The following is a 13,431-nucleotide window of genomic DNA, read 5'->3' as shown; positions in this document are numbered from 1 at the left end:
ATTTTATCTCTCTGGGCCTCAGTTACCTTCTCTGAAAGGCAGACAGTAATGAATGTACCAGTGTCTTGGACATAATACCTGTAAATATTATTTTTAAATTATAATTAATAATCTATTATTAATACTATTACTATTTGACAGTATTTTAATATCTTTTTTTTACTTAAAAAATATTTTTCAATGTTTATTTATTTATTTTTTATTTTTTTTTTTAATACGAAGATTATTATCAAATTGGTTTCCATACAACACCCAGTGCTCATCCCAACAGGTGCCCTCCTCAATACCCATCACCCACCCTCTCCTCCCTCCTACCCCCCCATCAACCCTCAGATTGTTCTCAGTTTTTAAGAGTCTTTTATGGTTTGGCTCCCTCCCTTTCTAACTTTTTTTTTTCCTTCCCTTCCCCCATGGTCTTCTGTTAAGTTTCTCAGGATCCACATAAGAGTGAAAACATATGGTGTCTGTCTTTCTCTGTATGACTTATTTCACTTAGCATAACACTCTCCAGTTCCATCCATGTTGCTACAAAAGGCCATATTTCATTTCTTCTCATTGTCACGTAGTATTCCATTGTGTATATAAACCACAATTTCTTTATGCACTCATCAGTTGATGGACATTTAGGCTCTTTGCATAATTTGGCTATTGTTGAAAGTGCTGCTATAAATATTGGGGTACAGGGGCGCCTGGGTGGCTCAGTTGGTTAAGCGTCCGACTTCAACCAGGTCACAATCTCACGGTCCGTGGGTTCGGGCCCCGCGTCGGGCTCTGGGCTGATGGCTCAGAGCCTGGAGCCTGTTTCCGATTCTGTGTCTCCCTCTCTCTGCCCCTCCCCCATTCATGCTCTATCTCTCTCTGTCCCAAAAATAAATAAACGTTGAAAAAAAAAAATTTTTAAAAATAATAAAAATAAATATTGGGGTACAAGTGCCCCTATGCATCAGCACTCCTATGTCCCTTGGGTAAATTCCTAGCAGTGCTATTTCTGGGTCATAGGATAGATCTATTTTTAATTTTTTGAGGAACCTCCACACTGTTTTCCAGAGTGACTGCACCAGTTTGCATTCCCATATTTTAATATCTCCAATCACTTCATTATTAAGTTTTAAGATTAGTGAAATTCCATTCAGTTTTTTAGTTTGTTGGTTGCTGTTTTAAGTAAGTTTGGAAATGAGGACAACGTTCCAAGATTTATAAAGGAAAAATATAAGTTTGTGATTCCCTAATGGATTCTTAACATTTTAGATATTCTAGCTTGGCTTTGGAGAACACTGAAAATAATATATAAGCCACAAAGGAGTGGTTTCTCAAACCTTAGCATGTGTGAAAATCACCTGAGAAACTTATTAAAATGCAGTCTCAGGCTCACTGCTCAGAGATACTAAGTCTGCCGTAGGCTTCCAGAATCCACGTTTTAAGTAAGAACCCAAGTGATTCTGTTGCAGGTAGTTCTCGAAAAATTACAAGACAGAAGCTACTATATCCTCTCTATGTCTCACTTTAGTATAATTATTTGTAACAATCATTTTTTAAAAGATTTTATTTTATTTATTTGTTAGCACTTACTTATTTTTGAGAGAGAGAGACAGAGAGCATGACTTGGGGAGGGGCAGAAAGAGAGGGAGACACAGAATCTGAAGCAGACTGCAGGCTCCAAGCTGCCAGAACAGAGCCTGACACAGGGCTCGAACTCATGAACTGTGAGATCATGACCTGAGCTGAAGTCCGATGCTCAACTGACTGAGCCACCCAGGCACCCCTAAAAGATTTTATTTTTTAATTTTTTCTAGTGTTTACTTACTTTTGAGAGAGAGAGAGAGAGACAGAGGGACAGAGCGTGAACAGGGGAGGGGCAAAGAGAGAGGGAGACACAGAATCTGAAGCAGGTGCCAGGCTCTGAGCACAGAGCCCAATGTGGGGCTGGAACCCATGAACCGTGAGATCATTCCCTAAGCCAGTGGGACAGTCAACCGACTGAGCCACTCAGGCGCCCCTAAAAGATTTTATTTTTAAGGAATCTCTACACCCCATGTGGGGCTAGAACCTACAGTCCAGAGATCAAGAGTCACAAGCTCCACTAACTGAGCCAGCCAGGCACTCCTGCAACAATATTTTTTTTTACTTCTGATCTTCTAGTCTGAACTGCAAATGGGAACTATTTTTTTTAACATATATAAAAGAGATTTCAGTGCTCCAGCAGGCAGAAAATAGGGAGTGCAGATGCTGGTAATAAGAGAGAACAATACTGCCTTCAACTTCCATCCCACTCTTTCAGGAAGAAAAATTAGTCACTTGTGATCCTCCTATTCAGATCTCTCAAGGGAAGAAGCAGGGATGAACAGACAAGCAGACGGTTCTGGTGGGAGGAAGCAATAGCAATAGCTGTGCCTGGCATTTGGGTGCTGGTTTCACACATTTGTATAATTCAGAAAAGTTCTCATTCTCAAGTGGCAGCGTTCAGAAAAAATCTTTTGGGTTTTTTCAGTCTGAAAAAAAGTATAATCCTGAGCACTCTGATCAAGAAAATGAAGTTCAACATGCCCAACTTAGACCATGATTCACAATCTAATGTGGTCTAATGCTTACTTATTTCAGTTAATTGGCATTGAAGGCAGATTGGGATTTTTGGAATCTCTCTGGGGCTTGACCCCGGCTCTGCCAGTTATAGCTATGCAATCTTAAGCAAACTGCCCTTCCCTTTGATCCTATAGAATCCACATGGGTAGAAGAGAGACATACCATCTCTCTGCTGGAGTTATTGCCAAGGTAAATGACAGCACAGCAGAGGGCCTAACACTGAGAATCTATGCTTAGAATCCTTAATCTTCAACAGAAAGAAGAATAATATTGGCTACGTTGATATTAATAAAATGCTAAAAAGCACTGGGGCGCATGGGTGGCACAGTCGGTTAAGCGTCCGACTTCAGCCAGGTCACGATCTCGCGGTCCGTGAGTTCGAGCCCCGCGTCAGGCTCTGGGCTGATGGCTCGGAGCCTGGAGCCTGTTTCCGATTCTGTGTCTCCCTCTCTCTCTGCCCCTTCCCCATTCATGCTCTGTCTCTCTCTGTCCCAAAAATAAATAAACGTTAAAAAAAAAATTCTAAAAAGCACTGCTCACAAAAGTGTTCATGAATTTGTGACAATTGTTGAAATATATTAGAAACAGTTGAGGAAAAAGGAAGAAGTGGTATGACTAAAAAAGCATAATGGACTCAAGAACATTTATAAGAATCACCCAAAAAGTAGTGATTTCCATAATAAAGTCACTTGTACCTTATAAGTCATAAAAATATTTTATCAGTTTCTTATTTAAAAAAACTTGAAAGTACCTTTGTTAAAGAAGAGCAATAAAGGAGTAGATTTTCAGAGAGTTTTATAGTCTCTGCCCGGTTCAACAATGGCGTTGGCTGAGGTAATCACCCCTATGAAGTGCATCCTGCCATTCTCTTCCAGAATATTATATTTGCTCTTTTAAGGAGAAGCAATTCTTACTTTCCCATATTTACATCAGCACTTCCCAGCCTCTTCGGGTAACAATTTCATGACAGATTAAAGAACCAGATCACACTAGTTACAACCAAGCATTTGCTAATAGAATTGGCCAGACAGAAATACAGAATAGAAAGGATGAATTTCATCTTTTGAGGAAGAGGAAAAATAAAAACTAAAGTCAAGAAAAGTCAGCACCTAGAATGACCTGACCAGAAGTTTATCTTGAATCCAGAGACAACCAGATCCTCTGATCAGCTCCTCATCATTCCTGCTATGTCTGTGCTTATAGGCACAGAAACGACCAAGGGGACAAGTGTGATAGAGCAGTCACTTTGTTAAAAAGAAAAACAACTTCAACCAACTAGACAATTCCCCAAGATCTTTAAGGATGTTTCTGGAAAGAAAATATAATTCCTTTCCTGGATTCGTTTTGAAAGTCATAATAAAAACAGGTGACAGTAATGTTTGGGAAATATTTACTATTTTACTCTTTCTATTTACATGGCAAAGGCCTTAATAGTTCAGCATTTCTTTTGTTGTTCCAATCACACACCTGCAGCTCAGTTATCACCGGCTACTGGAATCAGCAGCCCAATTTCCTGATGACCACATTCACACCATCCAAAAGGGTACTCTTTTTTGTATATTTTCCCCTGTGAAACTCTCATATGCTATAGGACCTGAAATTATCTGCTCTTTAACAGTAGTATATCTATCACTGAGTCTCCTAGAAGCCTTTTTTGATTGCAGTTTGTAGAACATGGAACTTGACTGAAAGAAATGGTCTCATGGCTACAGAAATGCCATAGCTTATATTGTACCCTAAATTACCACAGTAATCATCTCTCAGTCTGTGCTATACTTTTTCACTGGATATAGTCTTTACCAGTCAGTGAAAGAGAGATTATCGGAGGTGAAATAAGACTAGAGAGAGGTGCTAAGTATTGATTCTATCTCAGGTGGTGGCTTTCATTGCTTGAACTGACCTCTCAAATGCAGGGTTTCTAGAACACAAGTTACTAGATATTATCCTGTATTATTATTCTTAAGTTAAGGAAGAACAATGATACTTTAACCAAAGAGAAGGGTTTCTTTTCACTTTTCCTGAGCCATAACATAAGTGAAATGGAAGAACAGAAAACCACTTATTTGGTTCAGATTTGCACACTTATTGCTCTACTGGTTTCATTTAAGGTTTTACTCAGCCTCCAGCATTATGATCATTATTTTAGTCAAATAAGTATAATAAGCAGCTATAAACACATAGAGGGGATTCTTCATACAGCATAAATATCCTTGTAATAAAAAATAACACACTTAACCAACTATATACAGATCATGAAAATGACTTTATGCCACTTGATAGTGATACAGGAATATTGATATAACTTAATACAATTGATTGTCAGAAACTTCAAATATGAACTGAAATCCCACTGTGACATACTCATCTTTAAAATATTAAACATGAAATAGCTACTGATATTGAAATTATCAGAAAGACTTACTGTCTTAGGTTTTCAATCATTTTTTCCATCGCTTCCTCCCAGCAGTATGCCTTAACAGATTGGATATTTTCAATCATTTCAGAGGTGATCACAAGTCTTTCGTTGATCTTTCCAGCTCTCTGATCTCTGTAAATCAATTAATCAATCAAATACTTAATAAAACCAAGTCAAATTACCACTAAGAACCACAAAAGTTTTTTCAAAAAATCCACATTTCTTATTAAACAGATGAACATTTATTTTATTATCTAACAGATGGTAACAAAAATCATGAACAAAAATCATTCACTAAATAGCTACCATTTAGTGAATGCCTCTTATGTGCCACACACTATTAGATGCATTCCACATACTATCCCAGTGTAGTACCCTTCATGGAAGTCTAGAAGTAGTGGTTATCTCCATTTTAAAGATAAAAAAACAGAGACTCAGTAAGGCCAAGTTACTTGAGTCAGGTCACATAACTAGTAAGCATGCAGTCTGGTATTTAAACCAAGAGTTAGCAGATTCCACATTTTGTATACATTCTATCATCTTCTAGCTGACAAACTCTAGAAGTCCTCTATCATAAGCTGTGACTTGTATCATTAACTCATTCTCTAATAAAAAGTAACCAAGGCTGTAGTGTGATTATCCTTGAACCAGAGTAGGAAAAACCTATAAAATTCTATCCAACATTTATGCATTCACTCCCATGTACATATATGTTTTATCCATTATACCTAAATATTATAATACATAAAAATGAACTGAATATTAAAATATTTAAAAAGAAATTCTATAGATTGATAAGCAAAAAAAAAGTCCCTTAATACACTGAGTATGATTTACACTATTAAAATAACTCCTTTTTAGTGACATCCAGGAAGTAGATCCCAGTTCAGTATATAGAGCAGTCACTGGTTTTAGTAGACTTTTGGAATATCTAACTTAAAATCCTTCCAAGCTATGTAACCAGAGTGCTACCTGTACTTCATCATCATTCTTCCCAGTGCAGCTTGAAAAAGGGCAAGGATTATGAGGAAAGCAAGACCACAGAAGGCAGAGGCCTGTAACAAGTCCCAGAGGAGCCCCATGAGCAGAGCCACTTGCAAAGGAGCAATCCACACAAAATGTGCCAGTGCAAGTCCCTGCGAAATAAAATCACAGTGAAAACCAGTGACAAACAAACAATCAAACAAGCCTAAGATGGGAGAAATTGAGCACAGCGAGCTTATACAATCAAACACATCATGCTTCCCACTGTGCTAAACTCAATGTGTTTGTTACACGAAGCACACATCAGTGTGCTTAAACATTCTACAAATAGACTAGGATTTCCCAAGGAACAAATTTCAAGTTGTTGCATTTTCGGGGTGTTTTTATTCAATGGAATTAAAATTAAATATCTTAAGTATCAGGTCAGGGACTTATTTTAAATAACTTAATTCTATTTGGATAAAGCAAGAGACATGGTATAAACACGTAAGAGCAAAATGGTTTCCAAAGGCTCAAGGTAACAACTCTATCACCTGACAAAATATTCAGAGTAAATGCAGGCTCAATTCATTAGTAATTTATGTAGCACCTGCTGTGGGTTTAACATTATGCTACATACTGAAAACGCTAAGATAAATAAAACACATTATGTGTCCTCAAAGACCTTGCAATTATTTGTGTCATAAGACAGCACTGAACAAGAATTGCTCAGAGTATCATATTCAGCCAAAGTAAATAACAGATGTAAAGTATTAAAAGGAAACAAGATCTGATAAAAAATGAATTTTGAAACACCTCATTAAATATGCAGCAAGCTGAGATGCCTTTGTATCGGCTGGTTCTGTAAGCCCCGGGAATGGCACTGTCCTATGCAACCCAACCTTGCAGGAATAGGGAAGGTAGGGATGTCTATGATTTAGCCACATATTACCATCAACTAACCCAGAAAACCCCTTGGGACTGTATGATTTATAACAATAATGCATAAATCAGTAGGTACATACTTCATCAAATTTGTTCAGGTTGTTGGAAAGGAGACTAACAAGTTGTCCAATACTTATTTTATCCAGAACACGGCTTGACAGCTTTAAAGTCTAAAAGGAAAATTGGAAGTTAGGTGATGTTGACAAAGAGAAGACAAAAAGAATATTTATAAATCACATTATAATACAGCTGAAGAATTAGGTGACTATGCATGCGTTTTTAAGTAAAGGTAATGAAAATTATTTTATGTTTATCTAGCTTAGGATATTCTCCGATTTATAAATATTTCTCTTCACAAAATATATTATACTGGCATGCCTGTAGTTATTTTATTTTCCAGAATCTATATAGTAAGAACATCCTTTCTACTTCACAGCAGTAATGATATTACACTTAAATGTCCATTAATATGGTGTGGAGATTTTGGTGGGTTTGGTTTGGTTTGGTTTGGTTTGGTTTTTATAGGCAGCAAAATTTGAGATTAAAGCCTATAATCTTATAGTAACTCTATTTTTCTATAGTGGAGTCCTATAGTAATTCTATTGAATAAAATGACAGCTAAAGTCAATAAAAGTATATTATGAATAATTGAATCATTAATGACTTTGTGAAAGATTAACAATACAAAATCCTTAAATATTACACAGAAAAAATACATCCCTATACACAAATAGAACTGGTAAGTAGATAAGTTAATAATAGTTATGAAAGATCACTTATACTTTGCCTAAAATTGAATAAGAATTTATTATCCCTTAGATGCCTTTGATTGGAGAGTACCCATCCAATATTTGTTTCAATTGAATGTATATGTATTGAGCACTTATGAGATGCAAATCACTGGATTCAAGGCTTCAGGAATTATTGTTATGATTTATTAATACATATTTCTTGCCTTAAGGTAACCTAGTACATACATCAACTAAATATGATATGATAAATGAGTTCAAGGGAGCAGAATATAACCGGGTGGTTATGAGAAAGTTCACATACCTGGTTACAAAAATTGGGATTTTATCGAGGAGGTAAAATTGAATATGGGTGTGGAATAATGAATACAATTTAGATAAGTACAGATGAAGAAAGAATCAAAGCAGTTAATTCCAAAACACTATTAGAGCAATATGAGGGGAAAATTCCATTGACTGGATCACACACTCCTCATTAATAGACTTCATGTATCTCAGGTGTGCATAGCAAGCACTCAGCGAAGATTTGTTTTTGTTATTATTTCTGTCTTCTTGAAATTCATAAGCAAAGATAAATTTAGTTCATATTTAGATTATTTTCTTATATTTTTACATTTTTCATTTAAGTACAGTTGACATACAATATTATATTCGTTTCAGGTGTACAACATAATGATTTGACATTTATAGAATGCATTTAGGTTCATTATTTAAAATATAATTTGAATGTATCATAGTTGCAGATTTTGGAGCAAAGCAAAAAAGTGCTGTATTACAAAATTTGGGGTACTGTAAGGAGAATTAGTGGCTGCCTGCCATGTGGATGGAGCTGGTCTGATACGGGACCAGTCTACTTCAGGCTCCTTTAGGGACCAAACCACAGCCATGTGAAGACACAACTGAATTCTCTGGTGACGGTGCCAGTGCAGGCCAGTAAGTGCAGCTAGAGGGGTAAACAAACCAGGTAATAACACAAATACTCAAAAATGAGAGAATAAAGGATAGATGCAATAGCTTCTAACTTTTCCTCAGCGTGTTCTGAGTCTGAAAGCACATATGCTGCTGTATTTGTGCTAAATGTTACACATGAATTTACAAATAACCTTCTCCTTCTTTGATCTCCCATCCCCTTTAGCCCATAAAATTTCTGGATCAAAACAAAATTTTTGTTGATTTATTACCCATGTTTTCCTGGTACTTGGTTGAATTGATGACATTGTAGCTGAGGTGATCTGACTAAACTGTGGACTCTCTTTTTTTTTTCGTGTGCATCCATAAAAGGCTGTTTTGAACAATAAAGTATGACTATCAAGGTTTTATGACACAACTGACCTTGCATATATATTATGGAAGTGTTATGGGTTATTTGCTAGAGGTAATTTCAGATCCATGTCCCTTATAAGCCAAGTATATAAAGTTTTTACATTGGGGGAAGAAAAAGAGAAGAAGGGTAAAGCAATACCCAAATGATTCAACCAAAATAGCTTTACTGTAATGACTTGGTAGACCCAAGCAATCACACATGGCCTACAAAGCATGTCACTGAAATGATATTAAATTGTGTTTGTAAGGTGGGAAGTCTTAATCTGCATTCACCTAAATCATGCTTCTGCAGCTTGGGCTCTTGTCTGGATAATGCATACAGAAAAGTAGAGAAGGTTCTTATGGTTGTAGTACATGTGTTGTTGCAAAAATGTTCAATTTGCAGGACTCAAAGGATGACAAAATCACTGTGTCACAACTAATTAAGGCAGGAACTGTTATTGCTTGGATTATCAATAACAATTACATACTACACTCTTGTTATTGAACGTAAAGATATATGGCATTTTACCACAAGACATTTTGCCAATGACTTTTACATGGATGGTAAGTATCATTTTAATGGGGAGCCATACATTCCAAAACACAATGATGTGACTAGTTTTAAAAAATGAAATCTGGGGCACCTGGGTGGCTCAGTCTGTTGGGCCTCCAACTTCAGCTCAGGTCATGATCTTACAGTTCGGTTCGTGAGTTCAAGTCCCACATCAGGCTCTGTGCTGACAGCTCAGAGCCTGAAGCCTGCTTCAGATTCTGTGTCCCTCTCTCTGCCCCTCCCCTGCTCACACTCTCTCTGTCTCTCTCAAGGATAAATAAACATTAAAAAATATTTTTAAAAAATGAAATCCATAGCATAGGGAGTTTACAGAAAATGCTCAATAATTATTAGCCAAAATGAACTGAATTAATCACCAAGGAAAATGAGAAACATTAATTAATGCTGCCATTTACTTAACAGGACTACAAAATTGATTTTAGCATTTATCCCTTATGTGTATCAACATGACATTTAAAACATGTTGCACGTAGCATGGAGACTATGTGAGAAAGCATTACCTTCTTATAAATCAAACTAAACATAGCTATTCTTATTTGCATTCCAATGTGATGAAGGCCAAAAATGGCTGGGTGCAAAAGCAGAGTCCTCATGACAAAGAGAAGGCATAAGCCTATGGCTAGATAAATTGCAATGGAGCGTTCCGCCTTGTTATCTGGATCATAGGAAGCTATGATTCTTCCCAGTAAGAGAGGCTGGACTGCTTTGGTGACTTCCTAAAAAGAGGAAAAACCAAGAAATTAGATTTCATTTCCCTTGCATAAAATGGCCCCACAATTTCAACAAAAAAAATTTTCCTCTTTAGAGAAGGATTTAAAATGGGCTAACATAGAGGGCTGCGCCATATGTAAAACTCTTGATGTTATTTTCATTTTTATACTTTGAAATAAGATTTGATTTTTGGTTATAGTGAAAGTCATTTGGAGACAAGTTTATGCATAAGGTATTTTTGACTGAAAAGTGAATAGTGGCCATACAGTAAAGGTGTGGTTTCTGGAATGGTATATTAATCAGTAATATGTACATAGCGCTGAATGGTTTATGAAATATTTTCATTTGATTTTCAGGACAGCTTTAGGAGTCAGAGTAGGCATTATTATTTTCACTTTGTGGATGAAGAAACTAAGGCCAAAGACACCAAGTGACCTGATGTGACTTCAAAATAGAACTTGAGAAAGTGTTTGGAGTTAGTGGCATTATTTCCAGAATGAAAACAGCTTCTCAAGGCAACCACATAAAGAGGAGCTGGCAACAGGAGGAAGGAGCATGCAGGCACTGGTGGCATTTAATTCACCCACTTCCACTAATGGTCTCAAGCCCATCTTGGTATGGAATGGGTATGGGCTTCAGGGAAGCAGTGTTACAACAAACTTCAACCTCAGTCCAGTTTCCAATGATTTATCAACTCTGCAAAGCCTTGTGAGTTAACACAGGAAGACGAAAGTTGTGCTTTCCAAATGCATCTAGTCAGGGTCCTCAATTAATTAGTAAATCAAATTGTCCATCAAATCCATTACCCCTCCTCCTGAATATATAGGAATAGATTTGAATTCAAGAGGTCTAACTCTTCTCCATCTTACTAAATTGTTTTCAAGAGAGAAAAACACAAAACCTCCCCTGTCTTGTTTTATGATGAACCAATGAAATGGAGATCTGAAGCTAAACCCTCAAGGGATGTGATGTTAGGCTAATTGATTCCATTTCAAAGGTATATTTTCCAGCCAGACTGGTACCACAGTCTGGTTCAGTTCACTCCCCCTCAACCCTTAATTTGCTTATTCTCCTCCATTTTCTACAATCCCTTTTCTAAACCGCAAATGCCCAATACCACAAGCCCCCTTATTCCCAATAACTAAAAACGCTTTTCTGTACCAAGTTCATCCCCATTAGAAATCAATCCTACCTATACAGAGCTGTCATTGATTGATCACTAGCTGTGCATTCTATACTTTATATTCAGTACTTTATTTCAAATTAACTATGTAGACTAAGGCTCTGAATATAAGGAAAGAATCAAACACTTTTTAAAAGTTTCCAAACTAATCACAAAATGGATTATAGTTTTCTCATCTCACATTAGCCATATTCAAACCTGTATTCAGACAGATGAGTACTGAAAAGAAAATCACTAACTTTTCTGCATATAACATGTTAATTGTTTGCTATATCTGCTGAAGAGCACTTGTTTTTTAAAAAGTAAATAAGTGTGTACTTTTTTGCTGGTGTGTATCATATTGTATATGATTTGTACTTTTATTACACATGTATCCACCTTTAGAATATATAGAAAGAATTGGCTCTGGTGTTTTAAATTTATATAAATGGTATCATACTATGCTTTTTGCAACTATTCTTTATTTATGCTTTTTGCAACTATTCTTTATTTATACTGTGTTTTCGACATTTGTTTCCATTGGTCCTTGCATAGCTACACATTTATTCTAAGTGCTGTTCAACATGACATCCTTGAATACATCAGGTTATATGTCCCACTGTCTTAAACTGGGGGCATACAGGTTGTTTCCATTTTTAAACTACTACAATCTGTGCAGGTGATGCCCTATTTCTTTCAAGTTTCATAGACCCATGTCAGACTTTCTCTAGCAGAGATAATTTTATTTCAAAATAACTCCTTACACCAGGAAAATAAAGTCAAAATAAATCTTGTATTTGAAATTACAGGTATGAATTTATCTGCATTACAGATGTGCTTAGAGTGGCAATATTTCATCCTCAAAATTACTTTTAGATCAATATTTTATTCTAGAATTTTTCTATACTAATGTTGCTCTTCATAGACAAATGTCAATACCACATTTACTTTGATTTAATTTTCCATTAATAGTGGGTTTGCAGTTGGCTAAATATTTACTTTAAAAATTATACCTCTAAACTCAAAGCATAGTTATTTATTCTGATACAAGTACATGATTAGTTGAAGAACTTCTAAGGTTCCATTATTTTCTATGGTGTGTAGTCACTAAATTCCTCACTATCATCAGTATGTCAACTTTTTTACAATATTATTTATATGTCTTTATCCCAGGAATACTAGGACATTATTTGCGAAATGTTGAAAAGTTAGGATTGCTCAATATTAAGAAATTAATAGAATCCAATAGACTATAGAAGAACTTATGATTATCTCAGTAACAACTGTAATAAATCTGATAAAACTTCAATATCAGTTTCTGATAAATGTTCTAACTATACTTGAATACAAAGAAAGAAATTTTCCTTCAAAACGGCAATCAACACCTAATTAACTAATCTTAACAAACTAATCAATAAAACTAAAAGCATTACCTTTAGGGTCAGGCAAACACAAACAATAGGAATACTGGTTATTAGAACAATTTAACATTTTCTGGAACTTTTAGCTGTTACAACTCAATAAGAGAAATGATCAAGGTATGAGTATTATGAAGAAATGAAAAGGATCATTATAAGCATAGAATATGACCATCCATATAACAAATTTAAGTGAATTAAGAGTTTCATAGGCAGTGGTTTAAGAAATAATTATACTAAGAAATTAAATTCCTACATACCAAGCATAGTACTCAATTAAATAAGTATCCCATTTATATAAAAATTTATGTTATATAACAAGAGACATTATAAATACCAATAATTAATATATATACCTTAAAAATATTTATAAACATTACTAAGACATATTTTATTTTTTTTTTACATTTATTTATTTTTGAGAGACAGAGAGACAGAGCACAAGTGGGGAGGGGCAGAGAGAGAAGGAGACAGAATCCAAAGGAGGCTCCAGGCTCTGAGCTGTCAGCACAGAGGCCGAAGCGGGGCTCAAACTCACAAACAGTGAGATCATGACCTAAGCCGAAGTCGGACATTCAACTGACTGAGTCACCCAGGCGCCCCTACTA

General features: G+C 35.8%; 1 protein-coding gene across 3 annotated transcripts in view; it reads right to left on the bottom strand.

Annotated features, from left to right (window-relative positions):
- The window catches only part of CFTR (CF transmembrane conductance regulator), a 188,512-nt gene that overhangs the window by 127,989 nt on the left and 47,092 nt on the right, over positions 1-13,431 (bottom strand). For all 3 annotated transcript variants that reach the window (XM_047850178.1, XM_047850177.1, XM_047850179.1), the window contains exons 4-7: positions 10,033-10,248; positions 6,985-7,074; positions 5,969-6,132; positions 5,003-5,128 (exon numbers count right to left, since the gene is read on the bottom strand). In XM_047850178.1, the coding sequence (XP_047706134.1) occupies positions 5,003-5,128; positions 5,969-6,132; positions 6,985-7,074; positions 10,033-10,248 (596 nt within the window). The remainder of the gene's footprint in view (positions 1-5,002; positions 5,129-5,968; positions 6,133-6,984; positions 7,075-10,032; positions 10,249-13,431) is intronic.

The sequence above is a fragment of the Prionailurus viverrinus genome, chromosome A2, assembly GCF_022837055.1.
Source record: "Prionailurus viverrinus isolate Anna chromosome A2, UM_Priviv_1.0, whole genome shotgun sequence".
NCBI lineage: Eukaryota > Metazoa > Chordata > Mammalia > Carnivora > Felidae > Prionailurus > Prionailurus viverrinus.
Note: the sequence above shows the minus strand (reverse complement) of the source record. Positions and strands in the feature narration are given on the sequence as shown.